Source organism: Rhinopithecus roxellana, chromosome 10 (genome assembly GCF_007565055.1).
Source record: "Rhinopithecus roxellana isolate Shanxi Qingling chromosome 10, ASM756505v1, whole genome shotgun sequence".
Classification (NCBI taxonomy): Eukaryota; Metazoa; Chordata; class Mammalia; order Primates; family Cercopithecidae; genus Rhinopithecus; species Rhinopithecus roxellana.
In genome coordinates, this window is record NC_044558.1 from 80536604 (window position 1) to 80553880 (window position 17277).

General features: G+C 51.0%; 1 protein-coding gene across 2 annotated transcripts in view; it reads left to right on the top strand.

Moving 5' to 3' along the window:
* The first annotated feature begins 1220 nt into the window (after nt 1-1220).
* Nucleotides 1221-17277, top strand: part of DHX37 (DEAH-box helicase 37) — a 43912-nt gene continuing 27855 nt past the window's right edge. Inside the window, exons 1-6 of one of the 2 annotated variants that reach the window (XM_010368422.2) lie at nt 1221-1436; nt 5990-6159; nt 9974-10086; nt 11774-12116; nt 14224-14372; nt 15983-16075. In XM_010368422.2, coding sequence (XP_010366724.2) covers nt 1331-1436; nt 5990-6159; nt 9974-10086; nt 11774-12116; nt 14224-14372; nt 15983-16075 — 974 coding nt within the window. In that variant the 5' untranslated portion in view covers nt 1221-1330. The remainder of the gene's footprint in view (nt 1437-5989; nt 6160-9973; nt 10087-11773; nt 12117-14223; nt 14373-15982; nt 16076-17277) is intronic. The other variant, XR_004059681.1, reaches the window with a different exon arrangement.

The following is a 17277-nucleotide window of genomic DNA, read 5'->3' on the forward strand; positions in this document are numbered from 1 at the left end:
TCCACTACACTCCAGCGTGGGCGTCAGAGGGAGACCTCTGTCTCAAAAGAACAAAAACAAGAAAACAAACCAAAAACCCCACAGATTTGATACACTAATTATGATTTTTTAAAATGTCGTTAAGGCCTTCATGGTGGCTTATGCCTGTAATTCCAGCACTTTGGGAGGACAAGTGGATCCCTGGAGCCCAGGATTTTGAGACCAGTCTAGGCAACATAGGAAGACACCATCTCTATAAAAAATAGAAAAATTAGCCGGTTGTGGTGGTGTATCCCTGTAGTCCTAACTACTCAGGAGGCTGAGGTGGGAGGAGAGGTCAAGGTTGCAGTGAGTAGTGCTTGTACCACTGCACTCTGGCCTGGGCCACAGGGCGAGATCTTATCTCTTAAAAAAAAAAAAGAGAGACCTTATCTCAAAAATAATAATAACAATAATGCATTGTTTCCCAGTGTGTTACAATATGATGTCTAATAGACAACTTTAATGTTTTGTTTTTTTTTTTGAGACAGAGTCTAGCTCTGTTGCCCAGTGCAATCTCGGCTCACTGCCAACCTCCACCTCCTGGGTTCAATCAGTTCTCTGCCTCAGCCTCCCAAGTAGCTGGGATTACAGACGCCTGCCACCACGCCTAGCTAATTTTTTTTTTTTTTTTTTGTATTTTTAGTAGAGACGGCCGGGGCGGGGGGGGGGGGGGGGGGGAGGTTCACCATCTTGGCCAGGCTGGTCTTGAACTCCTGACCTCGTGATCTATTCGCCTCGGCCTCCCAAAGTGCTGAGATTACAGGCGTGAGCCACCGCGCCCGTAGAGGCCTCCTTTTAGATCTTCCATCTGTCCCTGGGATGGAAATATTTGGTGCCTTTTTAAAACTACACGACTAATATGATTCTTGTAGGAATATCAGAAAATGCAGATGCGCAAACCAGGGTTGGGGGGAAGAAGTTTGGAGTATTGGGGGCGGGGTATATTTTAAAAAGTGGCAAAACACTTCCACTCCCAAGCAGCCAAATTAGTATCAGTAGATATAATTCATATTTCAATCCAGACTACCGCAAGTGAGAACAGCCCCGGACTTAAATTTGGGCCTGGGCGGGGACCTCAGGCCCCGCCCACTTCTCTAAATAGCCCCGCCCCATGCCCGGCCCGGCTCCGCCTCTTCTCTCGCATGATTTCCAACCCTGCCACTCATCGGCCAAGTCAGTTACAGCTCTCGCGATAACGTAACCCGGAAGTCTCACGGCCGGAGTTGGTGGTCCGGGAACCCACGTGGGCTGAGTTTCGGGTTGCTTTGGTGGTCCGGCCCGCTGGAGCGCTCACCCGGGCTTAGTCGCCATGGGGAAGCTGCGCCGGCGGTACAACATCAAGGGGCGCCAGCAGGCGGGTCCCGGCCCCTCGAAGGGCTCCCCCGAGCCGCCCCCCGTGCGGCTGGAACTAGAGGGTAAGACAACCCCGGACGGGGGCTGGATTTCGGGGATTTCCCAGGGCGGCCTGTGCCCTGCCTTCAGGACTCTGGGGTGGGGATCCCAGAGGGATCCCAGAGGGGTGGGATGGATCATCTGGAATGGGGGGAATGGGTCCCCCCATTCCAGATGATCCAAAGGAGAGGGGCTTAGTGACAGCCTAGTTTTAACAGTGTGTGGGGAATACCCGTGGTTTCTCTCGCCCTCAAATAGTAACATGGAGAATTTGGCAAAAAAAGTAAGAGTAGTTCCTTCGCTTCCCATGACTTCGATTATAATCTCTTTATAATCTTCAGCGACCCCCAAATGTGTATTTTCAGCCCAGTCTTGTCTGCTCAGCTCCTGGCTGGCTGACATTTCTCTCAGACCCCTTTTTAGTAGTAGCCCTTATTACATGCCAGGCACTATTCTCGGCACTAGAGACATAACAGAAAGGTCGATTTTTAGAAAATCCCTGAGTTTACCTGCTGTATAGGAGGAGACAGGCAAAGAATAAACAAATAGAAAATTCTGTGGATACCGTGAGCAGATTAAACAGAAGAGGTCATTGGGTGGGTTGCAGCATCCCATAGAGTTGCTGGAGAAGACATCACTCTGTTAGAGTCAAGATCTGAAGGAGGCCTGAGTGACTGCCTGGAGATGAGAGAAAAAACAGGGGGCCAGGGCAGGTCAGGCCTGGACTGGGGTCTTGGTGAGGACTGGGGCTTTTTCTCTGTGGGAGAGGGCAGCCATGAGGGCAGAGGAGGACAGATGAGGGCTTATGTTTTAATAGCATCACTTTGGCTGCTGTGTTGAGAAAAACCAGTAGAGGTCAAAGGTAGAACCAGGATGAGGAGGAGGTGGAGGTGATGCTTGGACCAGGGGGCAGCAGTAGGAAGGTGAGAAATGGGTGGATTCAAGATGTGTTTTTTTTTTTTTTTGAGACGGAGTCTCGCTCTGTCACCCAGGCTGGAGTGCAGTGGCCGGATCTCAGCTCACTGCAAGCTCCGCCTCCCGGGTTTACGCCATTCTCCTGCCTCAGCCTCCCGAGTAGCTGGGACTACAAGCGCCTGCCACCTCGCCCGGCTAGTTTTTTATATTTTTTAGTAGAGACGGGGTTTCACCGGGTTAGCCAGGATGATCTCGATCTCCTGACCTTGTGATCCGCCCGTCTCGGCCTCCCAAAGTGCTGGGATTACAGGCTTGAGCCACCGCGCCCGGCCTCAAGATGTGTTTTGAAGGCCAAGCAGGCAGTATCTGCTGGCTGACAGGGCTTGTGGACAAAAACAATGGCGGTGACAAAGAATGACTCCCAGGGGTTGAGTGGGTAGCTTGTGGGGAGGACCAAGAGCTCAGCTTTGGATGTGAGTAGTTTGGGGCCTGCTAGATATCCAGGCAGGGAGAGTAGGCGGGCAGCTGTTGACTCAGATACTCAAGAGATGCAAGTTCAGGTGGAGGTATCCATTTTGGAATCAGACGTGTATATAGATACTTATTTAGTCAGAAGACTGAGGGTATGAGTCCAGCCCTGGAGGAGAGGGAAATAAGGAGGCTGCAAGGGAGGTGGAGTGGCCCGGAAGGTGTGTGATGAGCTGCCAGAGTGTGATTGCCCTGGCACCAGGGAGGAGGACTCTCCCTGTGGATCAGGTGCTGCTTCGGAATCGGGGAAGGGCGGAAGAACCACTGGATTTAACACCGGAAGGGCATTGAACACCTCAGTAGGGGTGCTTTTGGAGGAGGCTTGTGGTGAAGCAATTGTGTGGGTTCAAGGATGTCCTGTAGGCCCCTGAAACTAAACATGTTCCAAAATTGAACTCATCCAGCCACTTGTGTTAAGACCCCAAGGGCCAGGCTGATTTGGCCATTAAGAAAGATTCTAGAAACAGAAGGAGGGGTCACCAGGGGTGCTGGAGGAGTCTGCTTCCTTCCACCACCAATCAGCATTCTCTTCCACACATTTGTTGGACCTGGAAGGCAGTGAGGGTATAGGGAAGAATGTCAGAGTGGGAATCTGATAGTCTGAGTTCAGTCCTTGGAAGTTGCACAGATAGGCCGGGCATGGTGGCTCACACCTATAATCCCAGCGTGTTGAGAGGCCAAGGCAGGCAGATCACTTGAGGTCAGGAGGTTGAGACCAACCTGACTGACAGTGAAATCCCGTCTCTACTAAAATACAAAAACTAGCCAGGCATGTTGGTGGGCACCCGTAGTCCCAGCTACTCGGGAGGCTGAGGCAGGAGAATGGCTTGAACCCAGAGACAGAGGTTGCAGTGAACCAAGATCGCGCCACTGTACTCTAGCCTGGGTGAGAGAGTGAGACTCCATCTCAAAAAAAACAGAAGTTCCACAGACAGGCTGGGAGTTGAGGCAGATCCCCTAACATCTCTGTGCCTTCGTTTTCACGTCTGCAGAATGGGACCAGTAGCACACGTTTAAGCATCCTTAATCCAAAATACTCCAGAATTCTAAAGTTTTTGAGTGTCAACATGACATTTAAAGGAAATGCTCATTGGAGCTTCCAGATTTCAAATTTTTAGATTAGGGATGCTCAACCAGTAAATAGAATACAGATATTCCTAAATCTAAAACACATCTGGTCCCTACATTTCTGGGAAGGGATATTTAACCTGTGGTAGCTGTCCTACCTCCTATCAGAGTTTTGGGGGTGGTAATTTGGGAAAATATGTTGGTGACCGAAACGAGAATGCTTTGAAAAGTAAAGAAAGGTTACAGAGGCGGGGTGTGTCCCGGGACAGGGGACAACTGTTATAATGGCAGTGACAATTCAGGATGGCACCTCAAAGACAGCTGTAGACACTGGACTGACACTTGGAACTGGACCATCTGAGCAGAGGGGCTGAGGTCTCAGACCCAGAGATTTGGGGAAAGTTGTTTCTCACATCAGAACAGGACATTTCCATGTATCCCTGCCTTTCTCAGGGCCTAGAGGAATCTCATAAGAACATGACTCAGATTGCCTTCTTTTATTTATTTATTTATTTATTATTTATTTATGATGGCGTCTTGCTCTCTCGCCAGGCTAGAGTGCAGTGGCGTAATCTCTTGACTTCAGGTGATCTGCCTGCCTCGGCCTCTCAAAGTGCTGGGATTACAGGCGTGAGCCACCGCACCCAGCCCACTGTACTTAATTAGGGTCACAAAACCTGTCCTCTTTGTAACATAAAGACATAGAAACCAAACAGTTAATCAAAGAATCAGATCCTCCCCACACAGGAACACCAGAGAGCAAACCCCAGCATCAGACGTCAGGCAGACACGGGTATTTGCTAAGTTTTGTCCTACCTAAGATTCTGCAATTGGTGGAGTTGAAGAGTGATATGATAACTGAATTTTTCTAAATTTGTCTAGATTGTATACGTTCAAACTATTATGTTTAGAAATAGATATGATGGAAACGTAGCCTAGTCCACTATACACTCTTTCTTTCTTTTTTTTTTTCTTTTGAAATAGAGCCTTATTCTGTCGCCCAGGCTGGAGTACAGTGGCGTGATCTCTGCCCACCGCAACCTCCACCTCCCGGGTTCAAGCAGTTCTCATGCCTCAGCCTCCCGTGTAGCTAGGATTATAGGTGCATGCTATCACACCTGTCTAGTTTTTGTATTTTTTGTAGAGACGGGGTTTTGCCATGTTGGCCAGGCTGGTCCCCAGCTCCTGGCCTCACTTCTCAAAGTGTTGGGATTGCAGGCGTGTGCCATCGTGCCCAGCCCCACTGTACACTCTTAAGAGAGTATCAGGCCGGGCATGATGGCTCACGCCTGTAATCCCAGCACTTTGGGAGGCTGAGGTGGGTGGATCACTTGAGGTCAGGAGTTCGAGACCGCCTGGCTAACATGGTAAAACCCAATCTCTACTAAAAATACAAAAATTAGCTGAGCGTGGTGGTACATGCCTGTAATCTCACCTGCTCAGGAGGCTGAGGCAAGAAAATTGCTGGAACCTGGGAGGCAGAGGTTGCAGTGAGCTGAGATCGCACCACTGCACCCTAGTCTGGGGCACAAAGCGAGACTCTTTCTCAAAAAACAAAAAGATAACATCATAGTATTGTTTTTCTTTTTTTTTTGGGAGAGCATTTTTTTTTTTTTTTTGAGACAGTCTTGCTCTGTCGTCCAGGCTGGAGTGCAGTGGTGTGATCTCGGCTCACTGCAACCTCCACCTCCCAGATTCAAGAGATTCTCCTGCCTCAGCCTCCCAAATAGCTGGGATTACAGGTGCCCACCACCACGCCTGGCTAATTTTATATTTTTAGTAGAGACAGGGTTTCGCCATGTAGGCCAGGCTGGTCTGGAACTCATGACCTCAAGTGAGCCACCTGCCTCAGCCTCCTGAAGTGCTGGGATTACAGGTATAAGCCCCTGCGCCCGGCCTTGAGAACATCATAGTATTGTTATGAAAATAGATTTGACCTCACAGACTCCCCTGTTCCTCTGTCCAGGCTCTGGAGGCCCCCATGCGGGTCAGGGGGACTGTGGGAGGCAGGACCAGAGCCACCTCAAGGAGAATGGGGCCTTAATAATTGTTTGCGCTCTTTCAGACAAGGACACTTTGAAGGGAGTTGATGCAAGCAACGCGCTCGTTCTACCGGGGAAGAAGAAAAGGAAGACCAAAGCCCCTCCGCTGTCGAAGAAGGAGAAGAAGCCTCTGACCAAGAAGGAAAGGAAAGTGCTGCAGAAAATCTTAGAACAGAAGGAGAAAAAGAGCCAGGTACGCCCCACTCAGACAGGGTCTGCACGTGGCTACCCAGAAGAGAGATGGGGGGTCTCTCTCCTCCTGAGGGGGTGTCTGTGGCGCAACTGATAGAACTTTCTGGAATGAGGAAAATTCCAGTGCATGGTCCAGTACAGTAGCCACTAACCACATATTGCTGTTGAGCACTTGAAATGCAGCTACTATGGCAGAGGAACTGAACTGGACTATTCTGGAGAATGTCCAACTGTTTTCCTTAATTGTTTTTTCTTCTTTTTTTAAAAATTTACATTTAATTTTTTTTCCTTTTTTGTTTTGTTCCCCCACCCCCCACACCTTTTCTGGCTCTACCAAACCTTAAATTTTTATTTTATTTTATTTTATTTTATTTTATTTTATTTTGAGATGGAGTCTTGGTCTGTTGCCCAGGCTGGAGTGCAGTGGTGCGATCTTGGCTCACTGCAAGCTCCGCCTCCTGGGTTCAAGCGATTCTCCTGTCTCAGCCTCCTGTGTAGCTGAGATTACAGGCGCATGCCACCATATCAGGCTTTTTTTTTTTTGTATTTTTAGTAGAGACGTGGTTTCAGCTTATTAGCCAGGATGGTCTGGATCTCCTGACCTCGTGATCCGCCGCCTTGGCCTCCCAAAGTGTTGGGATTACAGGCATGAGCCACCGCTCCCGGCCAACCTTAAATTTTTCATAGAGGAAAAAAGTTTGTCATGGGAAATTCAAACATATGCAAGAGTAAAGAGAACAGTATGATGAACTCCCATGTGCCCATCGCCAGCTCCAACATTGATCAGCCCCTGGTCAATCTTGGATTATCTCCACTGCTGGTCACTTTCCCACCCCTGGGTCATTTTGAAGCAAATCCCACGTACAATGAATCTGTGCTAGTTTCCTGGGGATGTCATACAAATGACCACAAACTGAGGGGCTTAGGACAGTATAAATTTGTTCCTTCCCAGCTCGGGAGGCCAAAAGTCCGAGATTAAGGCATCGTCAGGGCTGTGCTCCTCACTGGGCTCAGGGGAGGGTAGTTCCTGGCCTCTTCCCGCTCCTGGCAGCTCCAGGCATTCCCTTGGCTTGTGGCTGCGTCACTCCAATCTCTGCCTCCGTGTTCCCTCAGCCTTTCCTCCGTGTGTCTCTTCGAAGGGTGCTTCTCATTGGATTTAGGTCGCACTCAGATACTCAGGATCATCTCGTCTCGAGATCCTTCACGTAGTTAACGTAATTACATCTACAAAACCTTTTTTCCAAATAGGGTCATGTTCGCAAGTTCCAGGATACAAACGCATCTTTGAGGGAGGCCGCCATTTAACCCAGTATACATAGCATTTTATCCATAAATATTTCAATTTGTATCTCTATAAGTAGAGACTTTTAAAAATGACCAGAATACCATTAGCACTTCTAATCTTTTTTTTTTTTTTTTCTGAGATGGAGTCTCTCTCTCTGTCATCCAGGCTGGAGTATAGTGGCACAATCTCGGCTCACTGCAAGCTCCGCCTCCCGGGTTCACGCCATTCTCCTGCCTCAGCCTCCCGAGTAGCTGGGACTACAGGCGCCCGCCACCACACCCAGCTAATTTTTTGTATTTTTAGCAGAGACATGGTTTCACCGTGTTAGCCAGGATGGTCTCGATCTCCTGACCTCGTGATCCACCCTCCTTGGCCTCCCAAAGTGCTGGAATTACAGGCGTGAGCCACCGTGCCCGGCCAACCTAATTTTTTATTTTAATATCAAACATCTAGCAAATGGTTAAATTTCCTGTTGTTTCATGGATACTCCTCACCCATCTCTTGTTTTTTTTCCCATTATAGTTTATTTGTTGTTTGTCTTACGGAATTTCCTACCTTCTGGATTTTAAATATTTTATTTTATTTTATTATTATTTTTTAAGACAGAGTTTCACTCTTGTTGCCCAGGCTGCAGTGCAATGGCGCGATCTCGGCTCACCGCGACCTCCGCCTCCCAGGTTCAAGGGATTCTCCTACCTCAGCCTCCCGAGTAGCTGGGATTACAGACAAGCGCCACCATACCCAGCTAATTTTGTACTTTTAGTAGAGACGGGGTTTATCCACGTTGGTCAGGCTGGTCTTAAACTCCCAACCTCAAGTGATCCACCTGCCTCAGCCTCCCAGAGTGCTGGAATTATAGGTGTAAGCCACTACACCCAGCCTTAAAATTTTATTTTAAACATGCTCCTCTGCCGTCTGAGTTTTTTGTACGTTAGTATTTGGATCTGTAGCAGTGACTCTCATCTGGGACAGTTTAGCGCCCCCCACCAGCCCCGGGGACATTTGGCATTGTCTTGAGACATTTTGGGCTGTGACAACTTGGGAGTGCTGCTGGCATCTGGCAGGTGGAGCCATGGGGTGCTGTTAACAGCCTACAATGCACAGAAAAACAAAAACTTACTTGGCCTAACTGTCAATAGTGCTGAGATTGAGGAACCCTGACCTGGAGGCTTCATGAGAATCAAGTTTGACTTTTGGTGAGGCCACTGCACGCGGGAGCTGTGTCTTTGTATCAGGAGGCTTGAGGGTCTCTCTCCGGCAGCCGTGAATGGGCAGTCCCCGGAGCCTTAGTAGGGGGAAGACTCACTCACCTGTGAGCGTGTTCTTTTTTTTTTTTGGAGACAAGGTCTTGCTCTGTCGCCCAGGCTGGAGTGCAGTGGTATGATCTTAGCTCACTGCAACCTCTGCCTCCCAGGTTCAAGCGATTGTCCTGCCTCAGCCTCCCGGTTACCTAGTACCACAAGCATGCGCCATCACGCCTGGCTAATTTTTGTATTTTTTTTTTTTTTTTTTGAGACAGAGTCTCGCTCTGTCGCCCGGGCTGGAGTGCAGTGGCCGGATCTCAGCTCACTGCAAGCTCCGCCTCCCGGGTTTACGCCATTCTCCTGCCTCAGCCTCCGGAGTAGCTGGGACTACAGGCGCCCGCCACCTCGCCCGGCTAGATTTTTGTATTTTTTAATAGAGACGGGGTTTCACCGTGTTAGCCAGGATGGTCTCGATCTCCTGACCTCGTGATCCGCCCGTCTCGGCCTCCCAAAGTGCTGGGATTACAGGCTTGAGCCACTGCGCCCGGCCTAATTTTTGTATTTTTAGTAGAGTCATGGTTTCACCATGTTGGTCAGGTTGGTCTTGAACTCCTGACCTCAGGTGATCTGCCTGCCTCGGCCTCCTAAAGTGCTGAGTTTGCAGGCATGAGCCACTGTGCCTGGTCGGCATGTCCTTTTTAAATCCTATTTAGGATGCTTTCCCACTGTGCTATGCCTTGCTCTGTGTGTGTGTGGTGTGTGTGTGTGTAATACACACATAGAAGTGTGTATAAAACCTATATATACAATTACAAGAACAATAAAGGAAAAACTCATGAAACCCTCACCCAACTGAAAGAAGCCAACTGGGTACATCCCCTGCACACAGCATTGCTCAGGGTAGCTCAGGGACCAGTTCACATCAGACACACAAAGCCGCCTCCTTCCTCAGAGCTGCTAGGGAGCATTGCTGTACCTGACCGAGCTGTGCTTTATTCGTCTCCTGTTGATGGGCATCTGGTGGGCCATAATCTTCTACTGTGATACCCTGCTGCAAAGAACCTCATTTATACAACCCCAGATTCTGTAAAAGGGGTTAAAAAAGCCATGCCAAGCTTGCTGTGTCTGTTGATGGAAGAACACCATGCAGCAGTAGAATTACAATTTGACCTCTGATTTTGAAGACTCCAGTTGTTAATGATGCTGAAATTTTATTAGAGTCTCACCTCCCTTCTTAGGAGAGGGTCATGATGGCAAATACATAACCTACTCGTTTCCTTTCCCAGAGAGCAGAGATGCTACAGAAGCTGAGTGAAGTCCAGGCTTCGGAAGCCGAGATGAGACTCTTTTATACCACCTCCAAGCTGGGCACTGGGGACCGCATGTACCACACCAAACAGTGAGTTGGCCAGTCCTTTCCTAACCCTGCCCTCCCTCCAGGGCCCCCTAGGGAGGGTGCACAGGTGATGGGGTCCTCTGGGGGTGGAGCATTTGAGAAAATACCTTTATAGTGGCCTGAGTGGCTGATAATTGATTGTCATCCTAAATGCCTCTAGTGGGTAAAGGCCATAGATGCTGCTAAACCTTCTGCGACACACAGGACAGCAAAGTTTCTTGTTCCAGTGATGTCGGTGTTTTCCTGCAGTGTAGAGTTCCATGTTACAGCTCCTCCAGCTTTTGTACAGCTGATTAAGCCAGAAATTGCCATTAGGTGGTCGAGGGCTGGATTTGGCCCATCAGTGAGTTTTGTTCGGTTTGTATTGTGTGGTTTTTGTTTTTGTTTTTTGTTTTTTTTTTTTTTGAGACAGAGTTTCGCTCTTGTTGCCCAGGCTGGAGAGCAATGGCACGATCTCAGCTCACCGCAACCTCCGCCTCCCAGGTTCAAGCGATTCTTCTGCCTCAGCCTCCCGAATAGCTGGGATTACAGGCATGTGCCACCACACCCGGCTAATTTTGTATTTTTAGTAGAGACGGGGTTTCTCCATGTTGGCCAGGCTGGTCTCAAACTCCCAACCTCGGGTGATCTGCCCGCCTTGGCCTCCCAAAGTGCTGGGATTACAGGCGTGAGCCACCGTGCTGGCCGGTTTGTGTCGTGTTTTAAGGCATGAGTGCTGTTTGCCAATATGTTAGCTTCCCGGTGCTGCCATAACAAATTACTGCAAACAACGGTGGCTTAGAACAACCAAGCCGGAAGGGCGCCGTGGCTCACACCTGTAATCCTAGCACTTTGGGAGGCCAAGGCAGGCGGATCACCTGAGGTCAGGAGTTTGAGACCAGCATGGCCAACATGGTGAAACCCCGTCACCACTAAAAATACAAAAATTAGCTGGTCATGGTGGCTCATACCTGTGGTCCCAGCTACTCTGGCAGCTGAGGTGGGAGGATCACCTGAGCCTGGGAGGTGGAAGCGACAGCGAGCCGTGATTGCACCACTGCACTCTGTCCCGGGTGACAAGGCGAATTCATGTTCCCACCTGGTCTTGACTACTTGGACGATCCGGCCACACCAGCAGTGTCCCCACCAAGCTGCTGACCCTTAAATGGCCCGTGTGCCCCTCCCACCGAGTCCCACCAGGCTCTGCGGTCTCACTCAGCCTGTGCTGCTCGTTTACATGAGGCCTGGCCTGTGCCTGTGAGCACTGTTCAGTTAGTGACTGTTTATCGAGTGCAGACTGTCCCAGGCTCTCTGCTAGGCTCTGGGGATAGAGCAGTGCACAGAAATAAAGTCCTTTCTCTTAGGGAGCTTCCTAGTGTCATGGGGGGAGGTGTAATCGTGGGAAGTCATCAGGTGAGTGCATCTGTGTCCCATGCTGGGAAGCACTGAACAGAAAATAAAGCAGGGAAGAGCGAGGTGGAGGGAGAAGGGAGAGCTGTGGGGTCTATGTGTGGTCAGGGAGTCTCCCTGACAGCTGGCGCTTAAGCAGAGGCTTAAGTGGAGTGAGAGGAGCTATCTGTGGGAAGGGCATTTCAGGGAGTGGAACAGCAGGTGCAAAGGCCCTGAGGCAGAGAGGTGTGTGGCCCTGGAGTCCTGACCTCTGGGGATTGAGGTGGGGCCTCTGTGTCTGAAATCTTTGCTGTCTCAACAGGAAGCCTGACGAGGTGGTAGCCCCGGGCCAGGAGAAGATCAGCAGCCTCAGTGGTGCCCACCGGAAGCGTCGCCGCCAGCCCTCAGCTGAGGAGGAGGAGGAGGAAGAGGAGTCGGAGGAGTCGGAGCTGGAGGGGGAGTCAGAGCTGGATGAGGACCCGGCTGTTGAGCTGGCTGAGGCTGGTGCGGGGACCACCGTGGCACCTCTGCCGCCAACTCCAGCACCCAGCAGTCAGCCCGCGCCAGCTGGGATGCCTGTTCCTCCTCCAGCTGCAGTACCCCCACCCAGGGCCCTGGCCAAGCCTGCTGTCTTCATCCCTGTGAACCGCTCCCCGGAAATGCAGGTTTGCTACCCTGTGCAGAGGTTTGATCTCAGCTGACTACAACCTCCGCCTCCGAGGTTCAAGTGATCCTCCTGCCTCACCCTCCCAAGGAGCCTGGGACTATGGGCACGCGCTACTGTGCTTGGCTAACTTTGTATTTTTTTGTAGAGACAGGGTTTTGCCATGTTGCACAGGCTGGTCTTGAACTCCCATGCTCAGGCAGTCTGCCCACTTTGGCCTCCTAACGGGCTAGGATTACAGGCATGAGCACCACGCCCGACCTTCACCACTGTTTTAAACGTTCTTGTCCCTCTCCTATGAGCGCATGTGCAGAAGTTTCTCTTGAGCAGTATTTGCAGATGACGTCATAGCCATCTTTGGGTCATGAATTGAGTAGCTTTTAATCTTTTCTTTTCTTTTCTTTTTTTTTTTTTGAGACAGTGTCTTGTTCTGTCTGCCAGGCTGGAGTGCAGTGATGTGATCATAGTTCACTGCAGCCTCTACCTCGTGGGCTCAAGCAGTCCTCCCACCTCAGCCTCCTGAGTAGCTAGCACTACAGATATGTGCCATCATGCCTGGCTAACTTTTTTATTTTTATTTTTTTGTAGAGACAGAGTCTGGCTATGTTGCCCAGTCTGGTCTTGAATTTCTGGCCTCAAGCGATCCTCTGCCTTGGCCTCTCAAGTCGCTGGGATTACAGATGTGAGCCATCATGCCTGGCCTCATATTTAAAAAAAAAAAAAAACAAATGGAGGCCAGGCGCAATGGCCCACACCTGTAATCCCAGTACTTTGAGGCCGAGGCAGGTGGATCACCTAAGGTCAGGAGTTTGACACCAGCCTGGCCAACGTGGTGAAACCCTGTCTACTAAAAATACAAAAATTAGCCCGGCATGGTGGTGGATGCCTGTAATCCCAGCTACTCGGGAGGCTGAGGCAGGAGAATCACTTGAACCCGGGAGGTGGAGGTTGCAGTGAGCCAAGATCACACTATTGCACTCTACCCTGGGCAACAAGAGTGAAACTCCATCTCAAAAAGTAAATAAATACAACAAGTGGAATAGAATAGAATAGAAATAGAATAAAATTAAGAATATGAGCTTGTTGGCCAGGCATGGTGGCTCACACCTGTAATCCCAGCACTTTGGAAGGTGGAAGCGGGCAGATCACCTGAGGTCAGGAGTTCAAGACCAGCCTGGCCAACATGGTGAAACCCCATCTCTACTAAAACTACAAAAATTAGCCGGGCATGGTGGCATGTGCCTGTAATCCCAACTACTCAGGAGGCTGAGGCAGGAGAATCACTTGAACCTGGGAGGCAGAGGTTGCAGTGAGCTGAGATCGCGCCACTGCATACGCATTAGGGTGAGCCATATTTCACAGAACTGTTCCTTCCATATACGATACACATATGTGTCTGTTTGCATACTGAGTCATGATATAAAATGTATTTCTTTTCATGAGTCATAGGAAAAAATGTAGCAAGCACCTGATCTGGAATATGTGCCTAGGAGAGGAACTGCAGGGCCACACATCCTTGACTTTGAGAAAATTTGCACCAGATTGTTTATCAAAGTGACCGTGCCATTAATTGAGACTCCCGCCAGCGACAGCTGAGGGTTCCCATATCTCTGAGAGACTGCTCTGCCCCAACCAAGCTGTGTCTGGTTCACACCATTCTCCTGCCTCAGCCTCCCGAGTAGCTGGGATTACAGGCACCCACCACCATGCCCGGCAAATTTTTTTATATTTTTAGTAGAAACGGGGTTTCACCACGTTAGCCAGGATGGTTTCTATCTCCTGACCTCGTGATCTGCCCGCTTCAGCCTCCCAAAGTGCTGGGATTACAGGTGTGAGCCACCGCGCCCGGCCAGGAGACAGGGTTTCACCACGTTGGTCAGGCCAGTCTCGAAGGATATGATGATGTCAGGCCTGGTATCCCGAAGGATGCGGTCCCTGTCTCTGTCTCTGCTGGACCATGGCTCCTGGTCCCCTCCCCAGCTGTCAAGGCCTCCTTCCCCAGCAAGCACATCTGTTCAGCACCCACGTGTCAGCTGCCACCTTCCTGGAGGTCACATCAGTGTCTGTAGTCTTGCTGCTGCCTAAGTGCTGACTTGCTCTCCTTCCAGGAAGAACGGCTGAAGCTCCCAATTCTCTCTGAAGAACAAGTGATCATGGAGGCTGTGGCCGAGCACCCCATTGTCATCGTGTGTGGTGAGACTGGCAGCGGGAAGACCACACAGGTGCCTCAGTTTCTCTATGAAGCAGGCTACAGCAGGTAGGGGTTGGACACAGCGTTCTCTCTAGGTCCCTCAGTGACACTGAAGATGCCCCGAAAGGTTGATAAGAGCCTGGGCTCCCTGGGATCTGATCCTGGATCTGCCCTGTGCATGCTGTGTGATTTCAGACAAGCTACTTAACCTCTCTGGGCCCCAGCTGTGAGATGGGAATAATGGCACCTACTTCACAAGGTTGTCATGTGGATTAAGTGAGTGAACTTGCGTAGCACACTTCATCCCTGGCACATAGAGCTATGTGCTTACTATTTTCTTTTTTCCTTTTTTTTTTTGAGACAGTGTCTCACTGTGTCACCCAGGCTGGAGTACAGTGGCACGATCTCAGCTCACTGCAAGCTCCGCCTTCTGGGTTCACACCATTCTCCTGCCTCAGCCTCCCGAGTAGCTGTGATTACAGGTGCCCACCACCACGCCCGGCTAATTTTTTTGTATTTTTAGTAGAGATGGGGTTTCACCACGTTAGCCAGGATGGTCTCGATCTCCTGACCTCGTGATCCGCCCACGTCAGCCTCCCAAAGTGCTGGAATTACAGGCATGAACCACTGTGCCCGACCAAGAGACGGGGTTTCACCATGTTGGTCAGGCTGGTCTCGAACTCTTGACCTCAGGTGATCCACCCACCTTGGCCTCCGAAAGTGCTGAGATTACAGGCGTGAGCCACTGCGCCCGGCCTGTGCTTACTGTTTTCACTGTGTAGCCTCCTGTGGGCACTTTTGACCCATGTATGTTGGGGTCCCCAAGATCATGTGCACGTTCGATAATTGGGGACTTCTGGGACTCAGCTTGTTATCCTGTGCATGGCTATAGTATGTTACAGCAAAGGACGCGATTGGCAGAGGGCAGTGGCACCTGTGGTATTCGGGGGAAGCCCAGCTCCAGCTTCCAGAGTCCCCTCCCGGCGGACTCACACGGGATGCACTGAATTCTCCAGTAGCCACCTGTGGCCACACAGGAACTACCCTCCACCAGGGAGGCTTGTTAGAGATTCAAGGTTCACGGCTATTATTGGCCAGGCAGCCTAAGCCCGCCCTGCCTGGCAGGAACAAAATCCTAGATGCCTGGAAGGAAAGCAGGTGTCCGGCATAAACCACCCTGTTTGCACAAACAGCCTGGGCACGGTGGGCCCGCACTTACAGGGAATGGAGGGAGCTCTCCTGTTGTCCAGGTTCAGGCACCCAGCGAGGGCCAGCCCTGTCAGCAGCCTTTCAAGGGAGAGCAGCCCCAGGCCTGTGGCATTAACATTCCCACAGAGCTGGGACCAGCCACCCATCGGCTTGGCGGGTTCCTGTGTCTGGAGGAGCTTGTGCTTGACTGGGGCAAACAGAACTCCCAGCCTGGTTCCCCCAGGCCCCGTTCCTTCTAGCGGCTGCCTGGTGTCCACTGCACCGTGAATGCTGAACCGTTTTCTGTGTGTTGTTGGCATATGGGCTGTTCCCTTGGCTGTTAAAAGTAGTGCAACCTGGCCTTGTTTCCCATGGCCCCTGGGCGAGCGCCAGGTCAGTGTGGCGAATCTTGCTGTGGAACTGCATGAGGCTTTGGGATGAGCAGGTGGGGCCACGCACTGTTGATGGCCATGTTCTTCCTCCCCCAGTGAAGACAGCATCATCGGTGTCACAGAGCCCCGCCGAGTGGCCGCCGTGGCCATGTCCCAGCGAGTGGCCAAGGAGATGAATCTGTCCCAGCGGTGAGGGCTCTACTTCCTGGGGGGAGCTATGGGGTGGTCCAGACCTCCAGGGAAGCCCAGGAGGAGGTGAGCGGCGTCTGTGCTGAGGGTGCTGGGTGGAGTGTCACCTCTGCATGTAGCACTGGGAATCATTGTGGGAGACAGCTTTCCAGGACCTGCCTTCAAGCTAAGCAGGCAGCCTCCTGTGGGCACTTTTGACCCATGTATGTTGGGGTCCCCAAGATCATGTGCACGTTCGATAATTGGGGACTTCTGGGACTCAGCTTGTTATCCTGTGCATGGCTATAGTATGTTACAGCAAAGGACGCGATTGGCAGGCAGACCTAAGCAGGCAGCCTTCAAGCAGGCCCTTGGCTTACATCCTGCACAGTGTGCAGAGGGGACAGAGTGGCCCATCCAGGGGCTCGAGAACAGAGCAGGGGGCCAGATGCAGGCAGTCACGGAGCTAGTACCTAGCATTGCCGGGTTAATGTAAAACTCAAGGTTCTAAAGTACAAAATTTTGGCTGAGTACGGTGACTCACACCTGTAATCCCAGCACTTTGGGAGGCCGAGGCGGGCAGATCACCTGAGGTCGGGAGTTTGAGACCAGCCTGACCAACATGGAGAAACCCTGTCTCTACTGAAAATACAAAATGAGCCAGGCATGGTGGCACATGCCTGTAATCCCAGCTACTCGGGAGGTTGAGGCAGGAGAATGACTTGAACCTGGGAGGCAGAGGTTGCCGTGAGCCAAGATTGCATCATTGCACCCCAGCATGGGCGAAAAGAGTGAAATTTTATCTCAAAAAGAAAAGAAAAAAAAATCCGGCAGTAAGTCTATAGGACTTTCTTTGGAAAGCCACGTTGAACGGGCAGATACAGCACTTGCTTTGCAATGGCTGGGAGCATGTGTTTATAATGCAGATGCCCGTGTCTAACATGTCCAACATGGCCTAAAATCCAGAAGGCACAAAAGGGCACAGAGTGAGAGCCTGCCTCATCTGCCCTCATCAGATGTTACTAGGCAGCATCTAGTATGCCAGGCCTATCCTGAGCTCTCAGGATGTGGTGGTGGGCTGGACAGAGCCACGGCCCCCAGGTCAGCACGCTAGTCGGGGGTGGGCCGGACAGAGCCACCGGCCCCCAGGTCAGCACGCCAGTCGGGGGACTTGGTGTCTTTGTCGGTTAGGCTGGGAGGACACTAAGGCAGGCATGGAGTAC